Consider the following 18,543-nt stretch of genomic DNA (forward strand, 5'->3'; position numbering starts at 1 on the left):
GCATCCATCTCCTGGGCTGTTCTCCATGGAGGGCTGGCCCTAGACTCGCAGGAAGCTGGGCCATGTGCCGTGGAGACCACAGACCAGTAACTTGCCCACGCTGGGCATCGTTGGCCCCAGCTGCAAAGCGGGCTTTGGAAATTTTATGCTTCACAGAGCAGCATGAAAGCACAGCCCAGAGCAAGGGGCCAGGCACAGAGAAGGTGCTTCTTAGCACAACCAACTTCTTGTCACGGGGCAGTCGGGGCAGCCCTGTGTCCACAGCTTGCTGGGCCACAGCAGACATGGGGGCTGGTTCTCCTCCCCCACCCTTGGCAGCCCTGGCAGGCGCAGAAGTGAGGGGCTTAGCCAGCAGCTGGGAGGAGTCAAGATCTTGGCCCCCGGAGCCCAGTTTTTCAGTTTCTGTTTCTAGTTTTGGCAAAGTCCTGCTGGGAAAAGTAACCCCTTCAGGTTGTGTAATCTTGAAACTGCCCTCTGCCCAGTGCTCCTCAGCCTTTCTTTACAACCAAGATTCCCATGGGAGTCTGTACCTCTGGGGGCCTCCAAGCAGTGGATTCTGGTTTCAATCTGTCACTTAATGAGCACGTAGTCTGGGACCAGCTTCACTTCTCTGTGGCTGGGTTTCCTCATCTGCTTGATAGGGGTAATGACATTTATTTTACCCATTCAGTGTTTACTCAACAGGTAGGACATGACTGAGCATTGAGCATACATACAGTTCAGTTCAGTTCAGTCACTCAGTCGTGTCCGACCTTTTCTGACCCCATGAATTGCAGCATGCCAGGCCTCCCTGTCCATCACCAACTCCCAGAGTTCACTCAAACTCATGTCCATTGAGTTGGTGATGCCAACCAGCCATTCATCCTTTATCGTCCCCTTCTCCTCTTGCCCCCAATCCCTCCCAGCATCAGGGTCTTTTCCAATGAGTCAACTCTTCACATGAGGTGGCCAAAGTATTGAAGTTTCAGCTTCAGCAACAACCCCTCCAATAAACACCTAGGACTGATCTCCTTTAGGATGGGCTGGTTGGATCTCCTTGCAGTCCCAAGGGACTCTCAAGAGTCTTCTCCAACACCACACTTCAAAAGCATCAATTCTTCGGCGCTCAGCTTTCTTCACAGTCCAACTCTCACATCCATACATGACCACTGGAAAAACCATAGCCTTGACTAGAAGGACCTTTGTTGGCAAAGTAATGTCTCTGCTTTTGAATATGCTATCTAGGTTGGTCATAACTTTCCTTCCAAGGAGCAAGCGTCTTTTAATTTCATGGCTGCAATCACCATCTGCAGTGATTTTGGAGCCCCCCAAAATAAAGTCTGACACTATTTCCCCATCTATTTGCCATGAAGTGATGGGACCAGATGCCATGATCTTAGTTTTCTGAATGTTGAGCTTTAAGCCAACTTTTTCACTTTCCTCTTTCACTTTCATCAAGACGCTCTTTAGTTCCTCTTCACTTTCTGCCATAAGGGTGGTATCATCTGCATATCTGAGGTTATTGATATTTCTCCCGGCAATCATGATTCCAGCTTGTGCTTCTTCCAGCCCAGCGTTTCTCATGATGTACTCTGCATAGAAGTTAAATAAGCACGGTGACAATATGCAGCCTTGCTGTACTCCTTTTCCTATTTGGAACCAGTCTGTTCCATGTCCAGTTCTAACTGTTGCTTCCTGACCTGCATATAGGTTTCTCAAGACGCAGGTCAGGTGGTCTGGTATTCCCATCTCTTTCAGAATTTTCCACAGTTTATTGTGGTCCACACAGTCAAAGGTTTTGGCATAGTTAATAAAGCAGAAATAGATGTTTTTTCTGGAACTCTCTTGCTTTTTCGATGATCCAGCAGATGTTGGCAATTTGATCTCTGGTTCCTCTGCCTTTTCTAAAACCAGCTTGAACACCTGGAAGTTCACGGTTCACGTACTGCTGAAGCCTGGCTTGCAAAATTTTGAGCATTACTTTACTATCGTGTGAAATGAGTGCAATTGTGCGGTACATACACATTTATTGAGTGTCTATTATCTGCCAGGCACTGGGAACTCAGGGGTCTTCAAGCAGTCATAGGAGAAATAGGAAGTAAATTCATTAGATCAATTTAGATCATGGTAAGTGCTATGGGATAACAAACAGAGAAGAAAGAGCAACAGGGTTTTTGTGGAGTATGGGCAAGAGTGAGATAAAGCAGTCAGGGAAAGCCTCTTGGTTGGAGGTTGAAGTTGAGGCCTTTCTAAATAAGGGGTGATAAGGATTCCAGGTACAACAGCCAGTGCAAAGGGCCTGTGGTGGGAGTGATCGGCGGGGTTGAGGATCAAAAAGGAGACACGTGTCGTGCAAGGTGGTGAGGTATAGAGGTTGACAGGTCCAGTTCATGGTGCAGGCTTTGTGGGGACATGGGAAGTGTTTAGATTTCACCCAGACTGCAGGAGACATTTCTTCCAGCCCAGGAGATGCTACAGGATTGGGCATGGAAAGAATCCTCTGGCTACTGACTTTCTGGACTGCTGAGATAGTAGCCACAGTGATGTATAGTGTGGGGGCTTGGGACACACCTCACAACTGTCCCTGACCACCCCCCCCCAAGGATGTAACCACACTAGCCCCCAAAATGGGTACAAAGACAATCCTAAAGGGAAGCCAGGACACGTGTGCGTTGTAGTAGAGAGCCCTGCTTGAGGAGCCCGAGACCTGAGTCCTGGGGTCAGCCCTCACTCCCCAGGGACCCAGGAAGAGGAGGCATCATTTGCTCAGCCAGCTGTGGTCCAGGTGACAGTCTGGGCATATTGTCTTATTCACACCCCCCCACACACATACCCCTTGGCTTCCCTAGTGGTTCAGCAGTGAAGAATCTGCCTGCAACGCAGATCCGGGTAGACACGGGTTTAATCCCTGGGTTGGGAAGATCCCCTGGAGAAGGAAATAGCAACCCATGCCAGTATTCTTGCCTGGGAAATCCCACGGACAGAGGAGCCTGGCGGGGCTACAGTCCACGGGGTCACAAAGAGTTGGACATGACTGAGCACACACGCACGCACGTGGTTCTGTGAGGTGGAAATTATGTCGCCATTTCCCAGATGAGAAAATTGCTCCTCAAAGAGCTGGTGAAACGTGGCGAGAGTGTCTTGGAGAACCTGGGGCTTGGCCTCCGTCCACAGAGACTGCCGCGTGACGTGAGGTAGAACCCAGTCCTGGCTGATCCCGACGGCAGGAGATCACACAGGAACACACTTTCCGTGGAGGGGAGGGGACGCTCGAGCCCAAGGAGAGGGCGCTCGTCGAGCAGGAGAGGGGTCATGGCCTGAGCTGGTGGCTGGACTCCAGGTCCTGGGGAGACCTGGTAGGAACATTCCAGCAGGCCCTTGATCTCCATGTGACGGGTGAAACAGGAGAGATGAGGTCAGAGATTATGCGGAATATCCAGTATTAGCCAGCTTTCAGAATGCTGGTACCGTGTTCATAGCTGGAAAAAAGGAGGGCCTGGGAAGAGGACTTCTGAGAGCCCTGGCTGTGACACAGCAGGTCGCAGTCCCAGCTCCCCTCCCCCCACCCCGCGCTCCCACTCTCCCTGTGACTTCAGGCAAGTTGCCTGTCGCAAAGCCCAAGCCTGACAGGCCCAGTGCCTTTTCATCAGTAAATCTCCCAGGACCTCACTCCAAGCTGATTTATTCTGTTTTTCCCACCATTCTAACAGGCCCATCTGGTTCCCATCCTACCCCATCTCATAAGTGGCAAAGTAGGTACCACGAGCTGACGACAAGAACAACGGCAGTCACCTCTGGCAGCTGGCATAGAGGGGAAATAAGAATTTTCAGAAGCTGTGCCACTAGACACAAGGGCTGACTGTCACAGGTTGGGGACCTTGGGGGTGGGGGCAAGCGCCTCCTCAGCTCTAAGCCACGCACCGTGAGAAAGCCGTGGGGTGGGGCAGGCGCCGTGACCAGGGGCTCACCGCGTCCCAGTTCCCTCGCTTAAGGCCTGTTGCTTCAGGACACAGGCCAGCAGCAGATTTGTGGTGTGAGAAGCCCAGTGTCTGCTGGCTCCAGAAAAGGTCCCTGGCCAAGCCAGCAGGGCTGAGCAGGCTCTGGGAGGAGGCGAACTTGCCCCAAATTTATTTATTTATTTATTTGGGCTTCCCAGGTGGCTCAGCGGTAAAGAATCCACCTGCAATGCAAGAGACGTGGGAGACAGGCCTTCGATCACTGGGTCGGGAAGATCCTTTGGGGAAAGGCATAACAACCCACTCCAGTGTTCTTGCCTGGAGAATCCCATGGACAGAGGAGCCTGGAGGGCTACTGTCCTTGGGGTCACAAAGAGTCAGACACGACTGAGTGGCTGAGCACATTTACTTGCTTATGGTTCATAGGGTACTCCCTGGTTGCTGTGAGCAGGCTTCTCGTTGCGGTGACTTCTTTTGTTGCGGAGCCCGGGCTCTAGGCGAGCAGGCTTCAGTAGTTGCAGTGCACGGGCTCAGGAGTTCCGGTTCACGGGCTCTGGAGCACAGGCTCAGTAGCTGTGGCTCACAGGCTTAACTGCTCCTCAGCTATGGGATCCTCCCAGACCAGGGATCAAACCCGTGTCCCCTGCATTGGTAGGCAGATTCTTAGCCACTGGACCACCAGGGAAGTCCCTTGACCCAAATTTTAAAGAGCAAGCGAAACTCAGCCCAAGGAGAAGTAGGCAGAGCACTTCTGGCAGAGCATGGCGGTCAGCAGAGGCCTGGAGGCTGCAGCTTGAGGACCCGCGTGGCAAGTGGTGGCAGACGAGGCTCCGGGAAGCAGAGGGGCACCGGTGCCACCTGCACGGTTTACAGGCAGAGGCTCGACTGGGGACAGCGGTGGGCGGCCAGCGTTGGCCTCTCTGTGCCCCGGGGCGGTGAATCCCTCTGGGAAGGGGCTCCTGGATCCTCTCGCCTGGACCAGCAGGCCCAGAATGGACGAGCGCTGTCAAGAAAAGTTAACAGCACTTTGCAGACACAGAGTTTACATTCAGCATTCCTGCGTTATCTCTTTCCAGAGTCGACAGAGCTTTGCTGAGTGCTTGTTACATGCTCCCCTGATGCTCCTTCCTTTTCTCCCTAATTTACTTTTTCGTGTTTTTGTAGAAAACAAAGCATCTCCCTTCCCCCCAACGCATCCCCAGGCACCCACTTAGTCTGTGTCCTTCCACATCTTGTCTAAGCACTTACATACCTGCTTTTTCCCACATAAAAGTACAGGGCTGCTTTGTGTGGAATTTTGCCCTCCCCCAGTGGTGTTTCCTTCTCCATCTTGCCCTTTCACCCAGCAGCATGTCGTGGCAGTCTGGAGGGATTGCACAGAGGTCAACCCCGTACTTTTAAAAACTGCACGATAGTCCTCAGTGAACCTCCGTGTTCACTTAGCCCTCCTGTGGGTCCTGTAGCAGTTTTTTGCTCTTGCAAGCCACGAGGCCCTGAACTCTGGCACATGTGTGTGAGAAACGCTTTGCACACTTCTCATAGACACCGCCCAGTCGCCTGCCAGCCTGCGTGTGCACGTCTGCCCTCCAGGCGACTGCATTCAATCATATCTACTTGGCTGGGCCCTCTCAGTACCTGGCTAGTATCATCCAGCCTTTTCTGGTTTTGCCTATTCAGCAGGTATACAAGTAGCATCTCACTGTCTTTCCTGTGTCCGTCCAGTATTTGCTGGGCACCTAACGCGTGCCCAGGCCCCATGCTGGTACAGGGGTTCAGCAATCAAGAACAGCACGGCGCCTTGGCCCGCTTTACAGGGTGAAAGAAAGCACGCTGTTGGGCCCTCAGTCGTGTCTGACTCTCTGTGACCCCGTGGACTGTAGCCCACCAGGCTCCTCTGTCCATGGGATTTTCCAGGCAAGAATACCGGGCTGGGTTGCCGTTCTCTCTTCCAGGGGATCTTCCTGACTCAGGGACCAAACCCGGGCCTCCCGCATTGCAGGCAGAGTCTTTACTGCTTGAACCAAGGCTCAGAGAGGCGAAGAGGCAGTCCTGGGGTCACCCAGTGAGGGAAGAGAGGGGCCGAATCTCCAGAGCTTGAGGTACTCTTTCCTCCTGAATTGTACCTCTAATAGGCATCTCAGCACTACAGAGGGCCTGTACCCTCTTCCCTGGCTGTCCCCCCTCCACCCCTAGGACTGTTGGGTCCTCTTAGAAGGGTGCTCCCCAGGCAGCTGAGCGAGCAGCCCCACCACAGGCAGGGCTGTTTCTGTTCCCCAGACCTAACTTCACCCCAACATCCCAACACGGGCAGAACGTGCCAGGCCCCTCAGTGGCTGGAGTTAGCATCTACTTCTCTCTGTTTCCTGAATTTGGGTTTCCAGCAGGCCTGCCGCCAGACTACTGCCGCCGCCACCCCAAACCAAGTAAGCCAAAGAATGAATCTGTGGTTTGATTTTGCTCCTGTTGTCACTGTGTGTCTGACTGCGGGAGGGTAGCTGTGCGCCTGCAAGTGCTTGCTTGTGTTTCATTGTGTGGGAGGGGAGGCGTGTGAGAACCTGTGTGTGTGTGTGGAGGCGGGGACGTGCGTTTGGGAGTCCGCACGTGAACCTCGGGCTCTGCGTCTGAGTGGGTTTGAATGGCAGTTTCTTTATATATGTGACTGGGTGTCTGTGTTACTGAGGCACTTCTTTCTGAGTGTTGGTTTCAGGGAATGTGGGGTCAGAATGGGTCCGTAAAGCACAGTTGTGACCCAGTCTGTCTGCTTCCCAGTTCACTTCTATTACAGAGTTGATGTTCTCTGCAGTAGAGCTCCTGCCTTCTGTGATCGTATCAGACAAGGACATTGTCCAGGGAATAGGGAAGTCCTCTGGTGAGTGGGTCTTAAAGTCCCTGACCTTATCCTCTGACCCTCTGTCTCCACCTCCTCCCTTAAAACTTGCTCTCTAGAAGCACTTCCCAACCGTTTCTGCACAGAGGTGTTTCAGTGACTATCATGGCTTTATTTGGCCTTACTTTTTGTTTGTTTGTGCTGGGTCTTTGTTGATACACAAGGGCTTTCTCGAGCTATGGCGAGTGGGGGCTCCTCTGTAGTCGTGGTGCGCGAGGCTCCCACTGCGGTGGCTTTTCTTGCTGCAGAGCACGGGCTGTAGGGCCCGCGGACTTTGGTAGTTGTGGCTCACGGGCTTAGTTGCTCCATGACATGTGGAATCTTCCCAGACCAAGGATCAAACCCATGTCCCCTGCCTTGGCAGACAGATCCTCAACCACTGGGCCACCACGGAAGTTCCAGACTTAGGTTTTTGAACAGGGAACCAGGAGTTTTGGGGCTTAGCAGGAATCTCTGATCTCAGAATTTCCCTCCAAGAGGAACGTCTCTGTTGCCACGCTTGGTCCAGGCTCTGCGCCCTCCCTCCTGGCCACACGCTGCCCACAGCGCTTCCTCTTGTCCCTTCAGTCCCCTGCCAGTCACTCTCCACACAGCATAGATGCTCGACCCTGTTGCTTGCCTGATTAAGACCTCCCGTGACTTAGCACACCAAATAAAATGTCCAGGTTCCCCACGGCCTGCAAACCCTGCATGGCCTGGCCCCCGCCTGGCGCTCCCACCCCCTGGCAGCCCCCCACACACCTGTGCCAGCCGCTGTAGCCTTTGGAATACCTCAGACTCCTTCCTTGCTCCCTCCAGGCTTGCACATGCTGTTCTCTCGCCTGCAATGTGCTTTCCTCGGGTCCCCATTTCCTTGAACTCTGTCCCCACCCCCAGCCCCACCAGAGTTGCTCTGTGTTACACCCAGACCGGCTTCCTTGATTCTGCTTATTGTGACCAGCAAATGTTTCATATTTGGCTATGTCCGGCCTTAGTTGCGGCAGGTGGGATCTTTCCTTGCAGCACGTGGGCTCCAGAGTGTGCGGGCTCTGTACTTGCGGCACATGGGCTCTCTAGTTGTGGCCTGTGGGGATCAGTTCCCTGACCAGGGATTGAACCCACGTCCCCTGCATTATTAAAAGGTGGATTCTTAACCACCGGAGCATCAGGGAGGTCCCGTGACTAGCAAATCTTGTGCTTGTACGTTTGTGTTCTTTCTGTGGATGCGTCTTGTGTTTCAGCCCAGCCCCTGAAAGCACTTTGCCCTTTATGTATTGAAACAAATGAGGCTCAGAGAGGTTGATCACCAACCCAAGGGAACACAGCAGGCAAACAAAATGAGCCAGGACTCAAACTCAGGATGCTCTGGACTGCAAAGCACATGTTCCTAACCCCCTTCCTGCTTGTCTCCTGCCATGGTCCTGGCCTGCTCACTCTGCGTGTGGATGACATGAACAGTGTGTGGGCTCGAGCATATCCCGTGTGTGAGTGTGCGTGTGCACTGCTGCTGCTGAGTCACTTCAGTCGTGTCCGACTCTGTGCGACCCCATAGACGGCAACCCACCAGGCTTTCCCAGTCCCTGGGATTCTCCAGGCAAGAACACTGGAGTGGGTTGCCATTTCTGTCTCCAGTGCATGAAAGTGAAGTGAAAGGGAAGTCGCTCAGTTGTGTCCGACTCTTGGCGACCCCATGGACTGCAGCCTACCAGGCTCCTCCATCCATGGGATTTTCCAGGCAAGAGTACTGGAGTGGGGTGCCACTGCCTTCTCCCGTGCATGAGCACATGGGAGCTATACGCGCTCCCGAGAGAGCATTGCCCATCTATGCCAAAGGCTTCTTGGTGTGTTTACCTTCCATTCATTTCTGCTCCACATGAGGACTGATACCTTACACTTTTATGAGATCCCATCCCAAGGCATGTCCCTCCTCCCTACCCAACCTCTTCCCTGCTTTGTACTTCCAACCAGGCCCCCCAAAACATGACACAGTTAATGAAACAACTCCAGGATAAGTCATCCAGTGTACGAGCTTTAATCAATGTTGCATAGAAATCACTGTAGTAACATGTTCCTGCAAAGTTTACTTCTTCCTTCTAGCATTCAACGTGTGATGGCGTTTCTTATCTGGATGAAACAGACACAGGAACAAACCGTGGGGTGTCATCTCAGTTGTACTTCCGTCCTAAGGGATAGAAATGGGAAAGGGAGCCTTTAATAACTGAGTGCTTCCTAAGGTCACTTAACCCTCTCCTTTGGGTTTTTGGATGCTCGTGTGTAATCAGATATGGGGCATGGCTAGAACTGACACAATCATCAGGGTCCTTTTGACTTGGGAATCCATCCATTTATCATGCACCCGTGAATTCAACCCAGTCCAACATTCATTTCATTCTTTAAACCACGTCCAGGCTACACATCCAGTCCACCAATCCCACTGTCTTTCTTTCGTTCATTGGTCCAGTTAGTCCATTCAGCCAGCTTGCCATCCAGTCAGTTCATCTATCAGTTCATTTATCCATCCACCAACCTGATCCTCCACCCACCTAGACCACCATTATTTAACCAATTCATATCCTCTCAATAGTCATGCCTCCAGATATCCAATTGTGTTCAAACCCTTATCTACTCAGCCATCTGCCCAGCCAACCAATTCATTCACCCTCCCAATGCATCAGCCCAATCTAGAAATCTAATCACATCCCTTCTGATTCTCAGTCACTTAATGGATTCATTCCTTCCCCTCATCCTTCTTACCCATCCACTCAAGCAACCATCTAACTCTTCTCCCCATTCGCTATCTAACAGGCCTCCTAATTATTCATCTACCCAGCCTTATTCACCTCTCCATGCTTCCACCTAGCTAATCTGCCGTTCGTCCATCCTTCCAATCAACCCATCCAATTAAAGAGCTATTCCATCAATGCATCATGTATATACAACTGTCATAGTTCCCTCTCCCTCTTAACCCTTGCCTGTGGGTCCTCTGTGCTCTGACTTGGCGGAGGCAGCCTTCACCTCACCGCCTCTACAGCCCTGCTGGGCTGCGCCGCCCTTCTCTGGGGGAGTCCTGTGAAAGGCCACCGGCTTGACAGGTACCTGAGCTCTGCCTCTTTCTTTTGTACACCTGCTTGCTCCTCTTGACCTGCTTCCTCTTGATCACCTTTCCCTCCAAGTTCTTTCTGTTCTTGGAGTGGCTGCAAGAGTGGGTGACGGGCCGCGAGGGACACTGGTGGGAGTGCATGGTGTGTCTGTGGCGCCTCAGAGGAGGGCTGGGGCCTGGGCTCTGGCCCTGGCGGCCAGTGGGGCTGCGGTGGCTCCTCGGGCGCCGGCTGGAGCTGCGGCTGCGGCAGCTGCGGCTGCGGCTGCGGCTCTGGCAGTGCTGGCTGCAGCTGCAGTGGTGGCAGGCGTGGCTTTGGGGCCGAGAGTTGCTGTGGGGCTGGGCGTGGGTGTTGGGAAGGCTCTGTGTCTTGGTGTCCATGGGTGGGGGGCGGCCTCGCTTAGAGGGGCAGGGGCCGCCGCCTCCTCCTCCTCTTCTGGCAGACCCAGCTTCACAGAGGCCCTGGCAGCCCCTGGTTATATAGTTGGGCCCGATTGTGATGGCACCGGCCACAGGGGGGTATGTAACAGATGTGGCGCAACGGGGAACAAAGCCCTCTGCCCTCATCCTAACACGCAGGGTGGGGCAGCTTTCAAAGGGCGTGTCTGTGGGTTGAGAGCAGCCCCTCAGGTCGGGTGGAGCTGGGCCCACACCTGGGCCTGCTGCTGCTTTTCCTTCTGATCTCTTCCCCCCGGGCATCCGCCTCTCTAGTCCCAGTTTCCCTGCTTTTGTAGAACGGGGCGTAGCACACCTACCCCTTCCTTGGGGCCAGCCTGCAGTAAGAACTCAATAAACGTGTCCGAGCATGCCCAGTCTTGTTCTGGCTCCACGCAGGCAGGCTGGAATCCAGGAGCACAGCCCTGACCCCAGTAGAGTGGGGATGGGTGGGTGGTCAGTAAGGCAGATGACCGCCACCGGGGTGGGTGCGCGTTGAGCCATGGGATGACTTATCAGGTGGAGGGTAAGAGTGACCAAAGATGTGAATGTATGGCAGAAACCAGCACAATACTGTAAAGGGGTTATCCTTCAGTTAAAAATAAACTAATTAATAAATGAATAAAACGAACAAACAAAAAAAGTAACCAAAGGGACCCACGGTGGTCCTGGGGCCTGCCTGACAAGCCTGCCTCCCTAGCAGGATTTATAGCTGGGAAATCCAGAGTCGGGTTCAAAGCCCACTCTGTTCTGATATCCTGTCTTGGGTCAGTTGTTTTGAGGCCTGGTTTCCCTGTTGGACAAAGGGCTGTCACCCCTTCCTTCCTGGCATTCTTGTGAGCCTGAGACGCCCGTCAAACCTCAGGAGGCGCTTGAAAACCGGTCTCCTGCCTCCCGCCTGCCGCCTCCGCTCCCCTCCCCCACTGCTAGCACGGCCCCAGTGTGCACCCCTGCTCTGACCTCCTAGCCCCTGGGGAAGAAAGCCCACCCCGTGCGTGCGTGTGCACACGGCCTGGTCAGAGCTCCTTCATCCCTTTCTCTCCACAGCCATCCATGCCTCCCCCGCCTCGGTCAACGCTTGGTCTCAGCTCTTGGCCCTCAACCCTCCCTATAGCTCAACCTCGGGAGACTCCCTCCATCTCCACCTCCCCTCCCTCTAGCAGAACCCCCAGCCTACGTCTGTTGCTCACGCACAGCTTTGCTATCATCTGCTTTTATTGTAGTTTATTTCTTCATAAATGTGTCAGATCACATGGTGAAAATCACCCTCTTTTAGGGAACACTTCCGATATGGCTGGGCTCTGCCCCCACCTCTTCTAGGTGGCTTTGTCTCTGAGTCTTAGTGACCTTTGGACTGGGCTGAACAGAGTCCCCCAAAGGATGTGTCCACGTCCCAATCCCTGGAAGCTGTCAATGTCACTGTATTTGGAAAAGCCTCTTTGCAGATGTAATTAAGGATATTCAGAGCATCCTGAATTATCCAAGTGCACCCTAAATCCAAAGGCCAATGTCTTTATAAGAAAGCAAAGAGAAGGATCAGGGAGAAGGGGCCCCAGGAAGGCAGAGGCCCAGACTAGAGCCATGCAGCCATGAGCCATGGGGACCCCGTAGGCTGGACAAGGAGAGGGAGGCTGCCCTGGGGCCGCCAGGGCCTGTGGCCCAGAGAACTTGATTTCAGACTTCTGGCCTCTGGAAGGTGAAAGGATATATTATAAGCTGCCAGGTTTTTGATCACTTGTTACAGCAGCCCTGGGGAACTAATATTACAGTTTGCAAAGCAGAAGCGGGCTCAGAGAGGTTGAATGACCAGCCCGGAGCCCCACAGCTAGTCAGTGGCAGAGCCAGGATTCGGACTCAGGCTTGGCCGCCTCCAGTCCACCCTCGTGGTCACTGAGGCCTCCGCGGGGATGAAGGGGGCTCGAGTGGCCCTGTTCTAAGCCGCTGCCTTGTGTGGGCTCAGGGCTGGCTGGGGACCACGCTGTGAAGACTCTGTGTAGGTGTCCCGTACCTCTCCGCCCCCCTCCCCCTACTCTTCCACTCTGCCCACTTCCCCACCCTAGAGTGCCTGGTGGGACAGAGTGAAGTGAAAGTCACTCAGTCATGTCCAACTCTTTGCGACCCCCGTGGTCTATACAGTCCATGGGATTCTCCAGGCCAGAATACTGGAGTGGGTAGCCTATCCCTTCTCCAGGGGATCTTCCCAACCCAGGGATCAAATCCAGGTCTTCCGCATTGCTGGTGGATTCTTTATCAATTGAGCTATCAGGGTGGGACAGAGACTGTGGTTTATTAATCTCGGGGCCCACAGTGACTGGCACAGTGCCAGGCATACAGCAAGGACTTCACAAATGTTTGCTGGGCAGGTGAATGGGCGGGTGGACCTGTGGGCCGTGGACAGAAGGACGGAGCTTCTGACCGTGTTGCTTGGTTGGGACAGGGATGGATAGTCAGAGAGCAGGGCCGCCCCCTCGGGCCTCCCCTGCCCTGCTCTGCCTCCAGGCCTTAGTGATGGTGGCCTCCACTCTCTGAGGAGCCCAGGACCTCTCCTTACCTCTCACACCATCCCTGGAGATACCACCTCCCCAGCCCTCCCAGCAACCCCAATCAGAATCCTTCTCAATGGCCCACCAGACTGGTGTTTTGGTTGCTATGGAGGGCGGAGGGTGGAGATCATGTTTGTTTTTCTATTGGAAAGAAAAGGGTTAAGGGAGCCATGGCCAGGAGGGGCAACAGGCGCATTCCGATGCTTCTAAGGAAGGCCAGCTTGAGGGACCCAGGTCTGGGCCTCTGTCCTTTCTGGCTTCCTCTGGGCTTCCTTTGCCCACTGCCCTTGTGAGGGCATCGGCTCTGTCCCACAGCGGGACCTCCCCGAGCAAGGCAGAGGCGAGCCTTTCGCAGGGGTTCCAACAGTCCCCTTGAGCCTGAGGATGGTAGCAGAACCAGTGGCTGAGAAGGACTCAGACCCCTCCCCCTGCTCTGTCCCCCCATACCAGGGTCTGTGAGTCAGGTGGGACCCCCGTGGCTCCAGCTGCAGTGCCCGTCTTGGGTGAAACACTCGCTGTGTGCCAGGCCCAGTCCCTCCCCAGCATCTCAGTCACTTCTCCTGACCCACTGGCCTGCGGGGTCGCTAGTGTCAACAGGCAGACAGGGATGTGCTCAGTGTCACGCAGCGGGCGCAAGGAAACTGGCAGGAGGTCTGCTGAGCTCCCACGCCTGTGCTCTGGGACTCTCCAGGGTCTTCCCCAGCAGCCCCGCAGTTAAGACTCTGTGCTTCCACTGCAGCAGGCAGGGAGGAGGGGTTCGATCCCTGGTCAGGGAACTAAGATGCCTCATGCTTCGTGACACAACCACCACTCCCCTTCCCCCCCAAAAAATACTGTCCACGGTTAGAAAAGCAGTGGGGGTGTGCTGAGGGAGATGATGCTGTCCCACCGGGTGCTCAGACTCGGAGAGGCGTCCTCCCTGGAGGTGGGACGCGCCCAGGACACCATATGCTCCACCCGCCACAGCAGGGGACAGCGGCCGAGAGGCCTCAGGGAGAGGACCTTTCGAGGACTTCTGGCTGGGGTTCAGGGACAGGGGTCACTGCTCTTCCGCCTCCCTATACACACACACACTCCCCCCAACACACACCCCCGACACACGGTACCAGACACCGGGGTCAGGGGTGGTGGCGGGGCAAGGAGAGACAGGAGGAGGAGGATTCCTAGGAGACTCTTTATTGACTCTTTTCTGAAAGCTCTCCTCCTCTCAGGAACGGCGACAGCTCCTCTTCCCCAGCCACATCGCAGGTCAGGAGCGCGTCTGCTTGGGCTCGGGGCTCTGCTGGACCTCTGAGTCGGCGTCTTCGGCCCCTTCCTCCTGCTGCCCGGCCTCCATCAGCAGCAGCTTGCCCTGCACCGGGAGCTCCTCCTCTTCTCCCTCCTCCTCCTCCTCCTCCTCGCCTTCTTCCTCCTCCTCGCCCTCCGACGACAAGGAGAAGTTATCCTGGCTCACGCAGGCCACGAGCTTCTTCATGGAGGATTCGTGGCCCCGGCCGTGGCCCGTCCCAAGCTTGGCGCAGCGGGAACCCATCACCTGCCTCGGCTGCCTCACTGGACTGGGAGGAAAGGCCACTGGCAGGGTACGGAGGGGCCGCTGAGGCTGGTAGGCAGGGCGCTGACATCACAAAGGGCCCCCCGCCCTGGAGCCTCCAGCCCTCGGTGACCTGAGTCTGAGCCGACAACCCCACTCAACCCGGGCCACCAGCTACCCCGCCGAGGCCCCGCCAGCCACAGGGCAAGACAGAGACGAGATGGCAGGCCCAGCCAGGCAGCCTCACCCTGCTGTGTTGCCGCCTCCATCCGGCCTTGTTTGCCCTGGCTGGGGTCCCCCCATTTGAGCTGGGGTGAGAGTTGGGGATAGAATTTCCTCAAGCAGGAGAGCACACAGACTCCTCCCCACACCCCAGAAGTGCCCAGCCTCAGAGAGCTGGTGACAGGATGGGATGAAAGGCAGCCTGAAGGGAGCCTTCCCGCGGGCCTGGAAGTGTCTGGTTTCTTGACCTGGGTGGTGCCTTCACAGACATACCTAAATCACATGTTTTTTTAACGATTAAAACAAAAGAAACTAAAGAAAACCCTACTCTTCCTGTTCTCCAAAGTCACCCTTTAAAGGCACGGTTCATAAGCCCTTGGGGTCACTAGTCTCTCTAGCTACACATGTCCGTCCAGCCCAGTTTCAGCCAGGAAGGGGATTAAGTCTGCTTGGTCATTTCTGAGCACTGGGAATTCGTTCTCCAACATGAGCCATAACTGAGATCTTGTCCCAAACCCTCAGTGGCTGTGGTCAGCTGAATAGGACCCTCCCAGGATTGTGAGATTATCCTGGGTTATCTGAGTGGGCCCTGAATGCAACCATAAGTGTCCCTGTTAGAGGGAGGCGGAGAGATTTCACACGGGGAGCAGAGATTGGAGATGTGGCCACAGCAGAGGGACTCCAAAGATTATAAGAAGCCATCAGAAGCTCGGAGCAGGAAGGAACGGACTCTGTCCTGGATAAGGGTCCCATCTCCAAACCCTAGTGGCCCACGCCGCCTCACCCGGTTCTGCCTTTTGCCTTTCGTTCCCCCTCCCAGCGCCAGCCTTGTTCTTGCTGGAGCACGCCAGACCTGCTTCCCATCTTGTCTCAGTTCCCACTTGCCCCCGCCGCCCAGCGCCCTTTCAGGTTCTTCAGTGGCTGGGGAGTTGACCGGAAATGGGAAGATCCAGGTGGAGTTCATGGCTTTGGGCGTCCTGATGGCTCCCGGTGACCGGACGCCCCCAGGCTCAGAGGGGAACACACCAGCACACAGCACTGGGGGATGAGCCCCCTGCCCCGGCCGCTCCCCGCTCCCCTGATCCCGTGGGGAACAGAAGCTATGTGTTTGTGCCTTCGTACAAAAGAGATCCTGACAGGCTAGCAGGTTTCTTATCTCAAGCTTTATTTGGCAGATGACTTTTGCTCATTTTACTCAAGATCTCGTGGGCTCCAAGGGGGATGTGGTATGGTCTTGCGAGGGGCTTCCTGGCAGGTGACTCTTTCTGGTGGGCCCAGGGAAGCTTAGAGCTGCCTTCTGCATCTCCTCCTCCTCCTCCTCATCCTTCGGCAGCCTTTTGGAAAAAGTTCCAGTTACGGGGCCATCCAGGGAACCTGGGTGGGGAGGGGGGGCTGCCGGGGTGGGGTGGGGGCACAGGATGAGGGGGCTGTCTGACAGGGTGGGGCCCCAGAGCTGCAGGAGCCGCCCGCTGCCCACCTGAGCCCTGGCCTGGAGGCCTGGGGGGTGCCTGGGATGGGAGCGCAGGGGGGGCCCGCCGCACCTCTGCGGCGCCTCCTGTGCCTGCAGGCCCTTCTCCGGCGCCTCCGGTAGGGGCGCCGCCGCGTGTGGCTCCTGTGTCTGTAGTGGTAGCGGCCTCTGTGAGTCCTCCCGTAGACCGGGATGTCTTCCGGCCTCAGCTCCCGTGCCTGATCCGGGTGCTCCGTCTCGCCCTGCTGCCCGGAGCCCTGCTGCCCGGGTGGACTTTCAGTTGGACTCTTCACGTGGCATCGGACCATCGTGATGGAGGGGTCACGGGTGGGCGACTCGGGCTGAGACGGCAGCTGGCCTTGGGGGGACGGGGAGGAGGCTGAGGCCTGCCCCCTGCTCTTGCTGTTAACAGTGTTGGTCGGGTCTGTCCGCAGCCTGTGGGGGGGACTTGTATATAAAGGGGGCCCCCCACTGTGACTTGGCGGCCCCACCCCACCATTGTCCCCACCTGGGCCCCTTCTGTGAAGGCAGCACAGGGCGCGGGCAGCCAACTCCTCACCCCGTAAAACGTGTCCCCCATGCCTCGAAACCAGGGGACAAAACCTCTGAAGATGAGGGCCAGCCTCCTTGTCTGGATCCAAGCCCTCACACCCTGCCCCTCCCCCAGCTCCTCGGGGTTCCTGAAGCTTCCCTGCTGCCTTTGCAGCCACTGCTGTGGCCTCTCGGGGGGCTGGGATGGGGGCTTATCTGTCCACAGGGTTATCTTATGCTCACTCTGTGCCAGGAATTCCACAAATTCCATACATTCACTCCTTAAATGAGGCAGGAAGAGGTTAAGTGACTTGCTTGCTCGTGGTGCCTGCAGATAAGGAGCCAAGCCCAGACTTCAGAGTTCATATGCCCTCAGCCCTCCACCCACTTCCCCAGCCCGGGCACACGCTTCCCTCCCCCAAAAATGTGCCCATCTTCCCTCCACCCCTGGCCTCCTGCTGAGCCTCTCCTGGCATGAAAATCCAGAATCAGAACCATAGCAGCCGCGGGGAGAGCGTGGTAGGCAGACGAATGCCCTCACGCCCTCGCCCCTGAGAGTGAGCAGACACGCAGGGACTTAAGAGTGACTTAAAGAGATGGAAAGCTCATCCTAGATCATCTGGATGGGCTCAGTGTGGGTTCCGCAAAACCACATGTATCCTTATAAGGTGGAAGAGGGAGGCAGGAGGGTCACAGGAAGAGATCTGACGGTGCTAAGCCACTGGCTTTGAAAATGGAGGCAGGGGCCCTGAGTCAAGGAATGCAGTTGCTGGCAAGGAGCTGGGAAAGACAAGGTTATGATGCTTCTGAAAACCTTCAGAACCTGCTCAGACCTTGAGTTTTAGCCCCATAAGGTCCATGTATGTAAGACAATACATTTGTGTTGTAAGCTATGAAATTTGTGGTGATTTATTGACAATGGTGATAGGGAACTTTTGAGGCCTCCTATCCTTCTTAGTTGGAGAAGGCAATGGCACCCCACTCCAGTACTCTTGCCTGGAAAATCCCATGGATAGAGGAGCCTGGTAGGCTGCAGTCCATGGGGTCGCTAAGAGTCAGACATGACTGAGCGACTTCCCTTTCACTTTTCACTTTCACGCATTGGAGAAGGAAATGGCAACCCACTCCAGTGTTCTTGCCTGGAGAATCCCAGGGACAGGGGAGCCTGGTGGGCTTCCATCTATGGGGTCGCACAGAGTTGGACACGACTGAAGTGACTTAGCAGTTAGCATCCTTCTTAGTAGGATAGGATAGGGCACTTGCTCAAAATCTGCATGCCCAGGTCTTACGCCGAGACCCTGCTAAGTCAGCATCTCCACCACTGGCCCTTGATCTACTTGTAAAAGCCTACCCAGGAGGGTCCATGTTCAGCCCTCCCACCAGCATCTTTCTGACTGGCTTATGAAACCAATCAAGTGGTTGAGTCATGGAAGCGAGTTCATCTCCCAGCTCAGTGGTCTCACCTGCCAAGACGGGGCCATCAACACTGCCTTGCAGGTTGGGTGTGAGGCTTGGGAGTGGCAAATGCCCAGTACCCATGCTCCATGGTGCTCAGAGATGGAAGTTGGGCCACAATGTTTCTATGGCCCTGTCATTAGGCAGCTGGGTCAGAGTTCTGGTCACTGATAAAACGCCCTGTGCCAAATTGCTGTGCCATGAGCTCGTGACCCAAGCTCTCGTGTTAATGATCTGACAGTTTTGCGCCCAGGAGACAGCAGTGTTTCGTGAATCACCTTCACATCTCAGAGAATCATATGGTTGAGTGGAGCAAGTTACTTTTGTTTCGTCCACCCGGGATGAGGATATTGTACCTGATTAAATGATAGCTTGGCTCAACCACTGGACAAGTTACTCACTGTACCCAGAGACATCATCTTTTTAAACAATGGGAAACGTCAACATCAGGCACCTTAGG

General features: G+C 55.2%; 3 protein-coding genes across 5 annotated transcripts; all 3 read right to left on the reverse strand.

The window, feature by feature from the left end:
* Positions 1–8,803: 8,803 nt before the first annotated feature.
* On the reverse strand, positions 8,804–10,351 carry TNP2 (transition protein 2). Its single transcript, NM_174200.2, has 2 exons — positions 9,898–10,351; positions 8,804–8,983 (listed from the first exon to the last, which is right to left on the reverse strand). The coding sequence occupies exons 1-2, from the start codon at positions 10,277–10,279 to the stop codon at positions 8,967–8,969; spliced, it is 399 nt and encodes a 132-aa protein (NP_776625.2). The 5' UTR covers positions 10,280–10,351; the 3' UTR covers positions 8,804–8,966.
* Positions 10,352–14,036: 3,685 nt separating this feature from the next.
* PRM3 (protamine 3) lies at positions 14,037–14,434 on the reverse strand. Its single transcript, NM_001078053.2, has one exon. The coding sequence runs from the start codon at positions 14,405–14,407 to the stop codon at positions 14,126–14,128; it is 282 nt and encodes a 93-aa protein (NP_001071521.1). The 5' UTR covers positions 14,408–14,434; the 3' UTR covers positions 14,037–14,125.
* A 1,343-nt stretch (positions 14,435–15,777) lies between these two features.
* PRM2 (protamine 2) lies at positions 15,778–18,247 on the reverse strand. Of its 3 annotated transcripts, none has more exons than XM_024984645.2 (4): positions 18,092–18,247; positions 16,872–16,956; positions 16,171–16,532; positions 15,778–15,963 (listed from the first exon to the last, which is right to left on the reverse strand). In XM_024984645.2, the coding sequence occupies exons 2-4, from the start codon at positions 16,901–16,903 to the stop codon at positions 15,914–15,916; spliced, it is 444 nt and encodes a 147-aa protein (XP_024840413.1). In that variant the 5' UTR covers positions 16,904–16,956; positions 18,092–18,247; the 3' UTR covers positions 15,778–15,913.
* Between the last annotated feature and the right edge of the window lie 296 nt (positions 18,248–18,543).

Source organism: Bos taurus, chromosome 25 (assembly GCF_002263795.3).
Source record: "Bos taurus isolate L1 Dominette 01449 registration number 42190680 breed Hereford chromosome 25, ARS-UCD2.0, whole genome shotgun sequence".
In the NCBI taxonomy this organism is placed as follows: Eukaryota; Metazoa; Chordata; class Mammalia; order Artiodactyla; family Bovidae; genus Bos; species Bos taurus.

What these genes read in the sequence shown, in the direction of transcription:
- TNP2 (NM_174200.2), bottom strand. Translation starts at nt 10,279, where the DNA reads ATGGACACCAAGACACAGAGCCTTCCCAACACCCACGCCCAGCCCCAC.
- PRM3 (NM_001078053.2), bottom strand. Translation starts at nt 14,407, where the DNA reads ATGGGTTCCCGCTGCGCCAAGCTTGGGACGGGCCACGGCCGGGGCCAC.
- PRM2 (XM_059881153.1), bottom strand. Translation starts at nt 16,903, where the DNA reads ATGTATGGAATTTGTGGAATTCCTGGCACAGA. An exon ending in TGTGGAATTCCTGGCACAGA is followed by an intron (nt 16,533 to 16,871) that starts GTGAGCATAAGA and finishes TCCCCCCCACAG; the next exon opens with GCTGCGGACAGACCCGACCA. An exon ending in GCCTCCAGGCCAGGGCTCAG is followed by an intron (nt 15,964 to 16,106) that starts GTGGGCAGCGGG and finishes TTTTTCCAAAAG; the next exon opens with GCTGCCGAAGGATGAGGAGG.